The sequence below is a fragment of the Trachurus japonicus genome, chromosome 19, assembly GCF_045865225.1.
Source record: "Trachurus japonicus isolate A0001 chromosome 19, Traja_1.0".
NCBI classification, from domain to species: domain Eukaryota; kingdom Metazoa; phylum Chordata; class Actinopteri; order Carangiformes; family Carangidae; genus Trachurus; species Trachurus japonicus.
The window spans coordinates 640,863-651,002 of NC_140925.1; the positions used below are offsets into that span (position 1 = coordinate 640,863).

General features: G+C 42.9%; 1 protein-coding gene across 1 annotated transcript; it reads right to left on the reverse strand.

The window, feature by feature from the left end:
* Positions 1-8,412: 8,412 nt before the first annotated feature.
* On the reverse strand, positions 8,413-9,513 carry ch25h (cholesterol 25-hydroxylase). Its single transcript, XM_085761743.1, has 2 exons — positions 9,050-9,513; positions 8,413-8,796 (listed from the first exon to the last, which is right to left on the reverse strand). Exons 1-2 carry the CDS (start codon positions 9,470-9,472, stop codon positions 8,467-8,469), a joined length of 753 nt encoding a protein of 250 aa, XP_085617869.1. The 5' UTR covers positions 9,473-9,513; the 3' UTR covers positions 8,413-8,466.
* Between the last annotated feature and the right edge of the window lie 627 nt (positions 9,514-10,140).

Sequence of the window (10,140 nt, forward strand, 5' to 3'; positions counted from 1 at the left end):
GAGAGCTGTTAGTCAGGTGGATATACTTGTTCCATTAAGTTGCACCTTTATATTTGATGGAAAACTGAGCTCTAGTGGTGCAACAGAGTGGAATATGCAGCAGCTTCGACTGCCCAGTTGTTCTGGAGGGAATGTTTGAGTTATTTTGAAAGTATTGTTGGAAATGATATGGAAGTGTGTGTCCCTGATACTGGACCTTGAAGACAAAAACACACGTTTCCACAGTGTTGACACGTCAAGATCCACTGTGACATTCAAACTGACTGGTTGGTGTTTTTACTGGATGCTCCGTCCCACTGGGGACTGGACCTTTATCACTCCGTTACTTTCCTGCAGACAGGGTGTGAACAGGGTTTCAAATAATACAATAATAAAAGCTCCAGAAATAATCTAACCTCTAACCTCTAACCTTAACTCTTTAACATAAACACCCGGCGTCTGTAGTTCAGTCATCATCATCGTCATCATCATCATCCTCATTCCAGTAAAAATGAAAATTCAACAGAAACAACAAAAGATTCAGTCGCTTGATGTGACCGCCTCAGTGTGATGTCACTTCCTCCAGGAGCTTCATGTAAACGGACGTTTTCCTGAAAGTGTTGAAGTGTTTCCCCGTCACACACACACATTTACACACATTAACACACATTTACACACACACACACACACACACACATGGACTGTTTTAACTCTGCTTATCGCTGGCTCAGTGTTTGCACTTTTATTGTGTGACTCTTCCTGTTTGCTTGGGAATTCCTCCATGATGATGACGAGGGGCTACAGGGAAATTCCTCTGCTCTGAGTCTGGTTAGACCACCACCACCACCACCACCACCACCACCACCAAACACACAGGGAATGATTTCTAGGAAGCTCTTGTTTTCCTCTAAGTGTGGTCTGCTCTGATCCAGTCTGAAGCTGCAATGAGAACACACTGTTAAGCATTAATAAATACTCAATTTATCATTTATAACACATGAATACTCATTAGTATGCAGTTTATAAACAGTTAAAGGGATAGTTCACCTTAGAATGATATTTCGCTCATTATCTACTCACCCTCATGTTGACTAAGGGCTGGGAGAAGTTTCAGAGTCCACCGTCCCTTCTCTGAGTTACAGGGGGTCTTGGCGTAGCAGTGCATGTCCATATAACGGTTGCAAAGGGACACCAGAGCTCTTCGTAAAAAAACACACACAAAAAAACATCCAAATACCTCCATGATGCTCGTATGTAATGTCCGTCTTGTATTGAAGCCCCAAATTGCGTAATTGTCCCGAAAAAAATTAAATAAGTCTATATTTTAAGCTTGTTTGTAGCGGAAGCTTCTCGAAGCTCCTCTTCCTGGTCCGTCCAAATCTCGCGTGATTCGCAGTAACCGCACTGACGCATGCTGACGCCGGCGCAAATCACGCGAGATTTGGACGGACCAGGAAGAGGAGCTTCGAGAAGCTTCCGCTACAAACAAGCTTGGAATGTGGACTTATTTAATTTTTTTCGGGACAATTACGCAATTTGGGGCTTCAGCACAAGACGGACATTACATACGAGCATCATGGAGGTATTTGGATGTTTTTTTGTGTGTGTTTTTTTACGAAGAGCTCCGGTGTCGCTTTGCAACCGTTATATGGACATGCACTGCTACACCAAGACCCCCTGTAACTCAGAGAAGCCACGGAGGAATCTGAAACTTCTTCCAGCCCTTAGTCAACATGAAGGTGAGTAGATAATGAGCGAAATATCATTCTAGGGTGAACTATCCTTTTAAAAATGTTATGCTCATCATTGATAAGGACTTACTGCATTATAAACTACATACTAATGAGTATTCATGCATTATAAATGAAGAATTCAGTATTTATTCATGCTTAACAGTGTTTTTTCCAGATGCTAACCCACTAATATGACCTGCTGCATAGACCAAATATTTAAACTGACACACACAGAGCTAAACCTCTTCTCAAGTCTCCACAACTTTAAACACATTTTCTGTTTCACACACATTTTAATTCAAAATGTCACTTTTTAAATTCACCGAACACGGTTCTCTGCATGAGACACGACACTCTGACAGAAAGTCACATGTTTGCTTCAACGCTGCCGTTCTGCAGTGGAAAAACATTTGCACACCGGTGGACAGAAAGGAAAGGAGCGGAACAACGTGGACTTGGCGAAGAAACTCCTGCACACTTTCTTCTTACTTGCAATATTGTCCCATATAATAATAATATAATAATGTCCCATTGGTTGGGTTTAGGAAATGAAGAAAGGAGTTGTAGTCCAGTAGGCTAATTTTAGGCCAAAAAAGGGGTCAACGTTAAACAAATTGCAACAGAAGCAAACTCAACTGGTTTTGTTTCCTCAACATGTCCTGAGTGAGGGAAAAAAAATCCCAGAAGAATCCCATTAGGGGAAAGTTTCGAAAAACACCCAAACATATCCCATTTATACGCATATTAAAAAAAATGTTCACGTGTATAGGGTAAAATTTTTAACCTTTAGATATCTCCATGAAAATTACTGAGTTGATTACTTACATTAAGACAAACAAAAAATGTATTACAAGTTTTTTGAAATTCTTTGTTAACATGAGCAAATTTGCATAAATTTGCATAAATCCCACTGTTTTGACGGCACATGATATGAATCATGAATCATGTTAACAAAGAATTTCAAAAAACTTGTAATACATTTTTTGTTTGTCTTAATGTCAGTAATCAACTCAGTAATTTTCATGGAGATATCTAAAGGTTAAAAATTTGACCCTATTCACGTGAAATTTTTTTTTTATATGCGTATAAATGGGATATGTTTGGGTGTTTTTCTAAACTTTCCCCTAATGGGATTCTTCTGGGCTTTTTTCCCTCACTCAGGTTATGTTGAAGATACAAAACCAGTTGAGTTTGATTCTGTTGCAGTTTGTTTAACCTTTTCTCATAAAATGACTGGACTATTGGTTAAGTTTAGTAAAAAGACCAGGTAGAGGCTGGACAGGCCAGATAGAGAGAGTCCAGATAAGTAGAGAGAGTCCATCAGCAACAGCGGGGAACATAGGACCTTTTTTGGGGAAAAACGGGGAACATAGGACCCTTTTTCAGAAAAAGGGTCCTAAGTTCCCCAGTGTGTATTGCGACCGGGGAACATAGGACCTTTTTTGGGGAAAATGGGGAAAAATGGGGACCTTTTTTCAAAAAGAGGGTCCTATATTCCCCGTTCAGGGAACATGGGACCCGGGGAACATGGGTACGCTCCCCAAAAAGGTCACGTCCTGTAATGTTGGAGGTCTCTGACTACGTTGTAATACGGCGGCTGTGAATAAAGAGACTCCTGTCCTCCAGCAGCTGATTCCTCTGTGATCCTCAACTCTTCAGGTGTGAACAGCAGCTTCAGCTGAACTCTCTGTCCCTCATGATTCACAGTGAGCCAGCATGACTCAGCTGTCACAGTGACAGAGAAGGAGTGTTACCACATCAGCTCTGTTTGCAACAGCATCGCTCACACTCCACAGTGGACGACATCCACACACCAGGAGGTGGCGCTAGAGAGGGAGCTGAAGAACATGTGAAGAACATGTGAACAGTGTTGGGAAAGTTCACTTTCTACATGAACTAGTTCAAAGTCAAGTTCTCAAATTTTAAAATGAAATGCGTTCAGTTGACGTTCGCCAAAATATGAACAAGTTCATTGAACGCGTTCAGGCACAAACTGCATGTGAAGAACATGTGAAGAACATGTGAAGAACATGTGAAGAACATGTGAAGAACAGAGCTAACAGTCGTGTCTGTCTGAACAGCTGCTAATGCTAACGGTAGCAGGTAGGTGAGTGTGAACTCTGCTCCCGGGCTTAACGAGGCCGAAAAGCAGTGAAAAGATGATTTCATTCACTGAAATAAAAAGTTAATAAAAAATAAAACATAAATAAAAACTAAACTGAACTGCAGCTTTGTTTTCCTGGTCCTTTTTCTCACTCGAATGCAGAGCATTTACAGTAAAAGCTTGACTTTTGATTGAGCTCCAGGTGACGGGTAAAGAACAAAATTAAAAGTTGTGGTAAACCATCAGGATCAACTTTAAATCAAACTATTTATTTTAATCTGAGCCATTGCTTGTGGGGCCGGTCCATTTACACAACATCTTTCAGAAAAGAGAATTTTATAAAATTGGAAAAAAGTCAACAAATTCCTACTTCTCAATGATTTTGCAATGGTGCCATTTTTGCGGCTTCTGAGCTAAAATGTTTAAAGCTTGTTTATAGAGTGAGAATCTAGTCAGTGGCTGAGTCAGTGGCCTGGTGATGCAATAGGACAAATGTGAAAGAACCATGGCATGCAGATATAAACGAGCTGCCTTAAAGGAGAGACATGACCTGATGAGTCTAAAACAGTTCAGACTAGTTTTTACAGTTTTAGAATGTGCTTCAAACTTAAGTTGAGGATCTAGAGTTATACCTAAATATTTAAACTCATTTACCACCTCAATTTCTTTACCGACAATAGTGATTTGAAATTTCTCTAGGACTTTCTTTCTTATTGAGAAGCACATTGATATTAAGTGTTAAGTGATTCCTTTGTAGCCATTCTGAAACAGTAACCATCTGTCTGCTTAATTAAGATATCTGAGGCTTGACGGGGATTCTTTGCTGAAACATAAAACACTGTGTCATCAGCATACATCTGACATTCAGTGTCTGTACAAATGGTCGGCAAATCATTTATGTCTAACTGTGTGTTCACACCAAAAGCTTCCAAAGCGTCAAAACGCCGGAAGTCAATTCATTTTCAATGAGAGCCGACGACACTGAGCCACCAAAGCGTCCACAGCTTCCAAAGCTTCACCAAACGAGAAGTTGAGCCCTGGTTAACTTTAGGGTAATTAGCTATGACGCAGTAACCGGCGGCAACCTGTCAGAATAGAGATGTCCTCCGGCTCCTTTTTTTTCCTCTTTTTTTTGTCCTTCAACTCTCCAATGACCAGCGCACTCGAACTTTGACGTCAGTCACGTGACGAGCGACCAAAGCAGCTAAAAATATTTGCCGTTTTGGGAGCTGTCTGGTCTGAAGCGCACCCTCGAGCGTTTTTGACACTTATTTGGAAGCTTTTGGTGTGAACGCACAGTAAGCAAAAAAGAACAGGACCTAAACCTATTAAACTCTCTACAAAAACTAATAAAACAAAACAAATGAAATCAGGAGCAATAGAATAAAGAGTAGCAGCAGCAGCAGCAGCATGAGCAGTGTCCTGGGGGAAGTCCTTCAGTGATTCCTGATAGTTGGATCAGTCAGAGTTGCTGTAACTGCTGAGTGGAGCGATGTGGTTTTGTGGGTGGGGGGTGTGATGTCAGCGGTCCAGACAGTGGGCGGTGTGTGTCTGAGGAGATGCTGCCGACCTTCTTCTTCCTCTTGTGGTCGGTGTAGAAGCTGTCCAGATGTGGAGCAGAGGAGGTCCAGCTGCACACCGCAAAAACTCAACATCTTACCAAGAATATTTGTCTTATTTCTAGTCAAAACAAATCTAATTATACTAAAAATAAGACTCATCACATAAAAAGCAGCTTGTTTTCAGACACTTTTTACTTCCTTCAGCTTCCTCAACACAAACAGTCGTAGCTGGACTTTGTTGACCAGGCTGTAGGTGGTGAAGGTCCACGTCAGAGTCACCAGAGTGACTTGACTCCACGGAACTCCACTGTTTCTCCATGTGCATGAAGGAACAATAACTGTTTATCAGGGAGTCCAGTGAACACACACTAATTATACTAAAAATAAGACTCATCACATTAAAAAGCAGCTTGTTTTTAGACACTTTTTACTTCTTTCAAGCAGATTTCCACTTGAAATAAGTAGAAAAATCTGATAGTGGAGCAAGTTTTTCTTTTTTTATTACAAACAAAAAACTTTCTTTCACTGGCAGATTTTTCTACTTATTTCAAGTGAAATTTTTTTTGAAACAAGTGAAAACTGTCTAAAAACAAGTTAAAGAGATTAGTTTTGACTAAAATTGAGACATTTTGACAAGAAATAGGACAAATATTCTTGGAAAGATTTTGAGTTTTTGCAGTGCAGCTTGTGCAGCAGCTCTGAATGTCTCAGCTTCCTCAACACAAACAGTCGTAGCTGGACTTTGTTGACCAGGCTGCAGGTGTTGAGGGTCCACGTCAGATGATTCACCAGAGTGATTTAACTCCACGGAACAATAACTGTTTATCAGGGAGTCCAGTGAACACACACAACCAGCTGTGTTTGACTTTCAGGTGAGGCGTTGTTGACGTCTGGTTCTTACGAAGGAGTATTAGGGCCAGCCAAAAAAAAAAAAAAGTCCAGCACAAGAAAAAAAAAAGCCAGGCAAAAAACAACAACAAAAAAACTGCAGGCTTGACCAGGTACCACAACAAAGCGACAAGCGACTGACTGCTCCATGACGGCAGCAGAGTGACAGACAGGCTCTTGTAGCAGTATTAAATACTACAAATACTACAGGAGAGGAGGAGGAGATAGGCCTATCCTGTATAGTATTTGTATTAGTAAATACTACAGGAGGAGGCAGAGACCTGGATCGCGGTGGTCTAGTCACGGAGGTGTCTCCAGTCACGTTTAGTCGCGTTAGCTCATATAACGTCTCTATTAACCTATAAATGATTGTGTGTGTTTGTTTTGGGGGGGGGGGGGGGGGGGGGGCAGCAATGAAGAACATGCATTGCTGATTGCTGTACGCAGGGTCGGCCCTAGGATGTTGGTGGCCCCCTAAACAAGGTTTTTGTTTGTGGCCCTGCACTCTAAGCTCAAACACCAAATCACTGGTTAAAACTGAATACAGACGTGTTTATCCCTCTGAGGTTTGAGGCCATTTTCTCCACTTTTACATATTTTCTTAAATGTATCTTTTTAAGATACTTGCAGATGTAACAATACTTTGTTTGTTTGTCCTAGAACACTGTAGAAAGAAATAATTTAGGACAAATGCTGGAAATTTGAGGTCTGCTTTTTGAAAAATGTCAAATCCCTTGTGAAAACACTCCTTCAGTCATGAGAATGAACTGTTTTGGTGCTTGAAATAGGATATGAATACAGTAATAGATACGTGTAGAAAACAAGTCTAAAATGACATTTTGTAAGATTGCTTTTTGAGCACAAATGTTGTCATTCTGCCGTTCTATTTTCACCAAATGTCTCAAATGTGAGATAAAAGAAGCTGAATATTGACTTCACATTACATATAAAGCTCATAGCTGCACGTGCAGACCTCAGGATGTTTAAATGACTTGATGAACCCCGGTACCTTTCTGATCATGTGGCCCCCCACCTAACGGCTGTGGCCCTAAACAACCGCATAGAGGGTTTATGCCAGCGGCCGACCCTGGGTGTACGTCAGCAGCAGTGGACACGGAAGTGATTCGTGTGCCAATTCTGAAGTCGGCCTACTGTACCGCTTAAGTTTTCTTGTTTTCATTGTCATACTCCGGCATTGAGTCAAAGTTAATCTGCTTTATTGTTCACTTTTATGGCGCTGCAGAGTTTGGCAGCCTGTCTGTCACTCTGCTGCTGTCATGGAGCCCTAATACTCCTTCGTAGGTTCTTTGTTTACCCAAGAATCAAAAATACATGAATAAATAAGAGAAAGTTTTAAAGTTTCTTATCAAAGTTTATTTTCACATTATTCAGTCTCTTTACAACACAAACACTCTTCTTCTCTCGCTCTGCTCCTCCTCCTCTCCACCTGCTTCACTTTCACTTCACTTTCACTCTACACTCATCATCATCTTCATCATCATCACTCATCTCACTTCCTCTGATCCACCTTAAACAAACCAGATCCACCTTAAATGGCGCTGTGGTGGAGAACCACTGACCTGTAGCTTATTACAACAAGATCATGGATGTTCAGTGAAGAACATCTGGCAACAGGTTTGTTCAATATGAACGTTTCTCCTGTTCACAATTACACTGTAAAAAAACAACAGTGTTGGTTCAGTGCTGGTGCAACGATAAACACTCTCTACGTACGTACACGTACTTACATGTACACATGTACTCAGTATACCTACAGTACATACATGCATATTCTGTACCTGTGTATTTTATACACAGGAAATGTACAGTCACAGTAAATCTCCTTGTGCAACATTTTGCTCTTGACTTCAGATCCTTCTTCAATGAAATACATTCTTGAACAGACTCAGTCGAAGTTGTGGAATGTAAATAAATGGAATGTAAATAAATAAATAACATATATATAATATATATATAGAGGGTATGCGTTTACGTCACGTTGCCCTCGGCAACACCCGCCTTCGTTCCTTGCGTCGTTTTTAAACTTTGGTGTCTCTGCCACTCGTCTTTTTGCCACTCAGTGGACGTTCCACAGCGACTTCCTGTGACGTCATGTGCATACCCTCTATGAAAATAAAACAGACAGTAATAATCAGTCTTTAGTGTCCAATGGCTTCAGTCCTCATCAGTCCACAGACTCTTATTCCGTGCACAGCGTGCCGGCCAGACGGTCCCAGTGGGTGAAGTAGGGGGCGAAGTTGCACCTGGACTTGAGGTGGTGCAGGTCGTGGTGCTTCGCGCCCCCGTACAGCCCCAGAGGCACCAGGCGGTGCGTGGCCCAGGGCAGGTCGTAGCCGCAGTGGTCCTCCACCGACAGCCAGATGTTGAGCAGGAAGAAGGCCAGCTCGGTGAGGGGGTGGCAGCCCAGCAGCACCGGGTTGGCTGCGGCGAAGAAGCCCAGACTCAGAGTCTCCCAGGCGCCGGAGTACTCGGTGGTCAGGGCCGAGGTGGAGGTGAAGGTGTGGTGCACCTGAGGAGCAGAGGAGCATTGATTATTGACTGATCAAGTGAATCTTCTGTTTATCTGAGAGATTATTAGATCATTGACATTGTGACGGTCATCAATTCAATTCAATTCATTTACTAAAGGGACAACGAGGAGTTTCTCCATCGGCAGAACGAAAAATTCATTTAACGTACATGAACAGACATCAACATCAGACCAGACGTTTTACATACAGACTACACATTTAACACAGACGGAGTTTGGAGATGAAACAAACCTTGTGGAAGGTGCGGTAGAGCCAGGGGACCTTATGGTGCAGCAGGTGCCAGACGAAGCTCTGGAAGTCGAAGAGCAGGAGGCAGACCAGCACCTGGGCCAGCAGCCGGGGGAGGGGCGGGGCTTCCTCCGGCAGCTGCACCGGCCTCAGGTACCAGTGCATCACGGTGAGCGGGAAGATGAAGACCAGGTGGTTGTAGAGCGTCAGACTCAGGGCGCTCCGGGCCGAGTCCCAGCTGACGGAGCTCTGAGGCTGCAGCTTGTAGCGGCGCACCGCGGCCCAGCGGGTGGACAGCAGGTCCAGCAGCAGGAAGGGCAGGCAGCAGCACAGGTAGACGCCGACCGAGAAGAACACGGGGAAGAACGGCGAGTGCAGCAGGGAGGAGTGTCCCAGCAAGAAAGTCCAGAGCGGCTGCAGAAACATGCTTCCATCAGAGTCGTTCAGAGTTTAGTTACCGACGGAGAGTTTCATCACCGGCTTTTATAAAGTCTCACTGGCCGCACCCCCCGAACTCCACCCCCACGCCCTTATAGGGTCACCCTTCCTGCTCTGTCAATGGGTTAGTTGGGTTGTTACATGTCCCGTGGCGTTCTTCCAGTCCAGCCCTCACAGACTCCACCACTGCCAGAGAGCACGCCTCTATGTTTACTGGAAGTGTGCGAGTGTGTGTGTGTATTGTGGCCCACTGTCAAATCTTCACATCAGTGAGTCAGCGAGTGAGACCTTCCTGCCTCCTTATTGTAGGTCAGAAATAACTCTGACTTACGATAAAGGAATTACAGTTTATTTACTTAATATTATTCATTTTTACAATGAACTAACGTAGACAGAGAGAGCTCCAGGTTTCTTTATTGTTAATGGACGGAGCAGTTTACTGTCAGTATTAGTCCAACGTTGCTTGTCACAACTGAGTATAGTTTGTGATTAATATCTGATGGTTTGGTCAGATCTGATCCAAGAACAGTTGTTTTCAGTCTGTCGCTCACAGTCCTTGTGCATGTTGAAAGTAAAAGGTAAATGATCGGTCCCAGACCAGACACAGTCAACAACACTGTGTGGTCATGATAACATGAGAGGAGGATAAGTGTTGT

Coding starts and splice junctions, on each gene's coding strand:
- ch25h (XM_085761743.1), bottom strand. CDS start 9,472: ATGTTTCTGCAGCCGCTCTGGACTTTCTTGCTGGGACACTCCTCCCTG. Junction 8,797..9,049: donor TCTACCGCACCTTCCACAAG/GTTTGTTTCATC, acceptor TCTGCTCCTCAG/GTGCACCACACCTTCACCTC.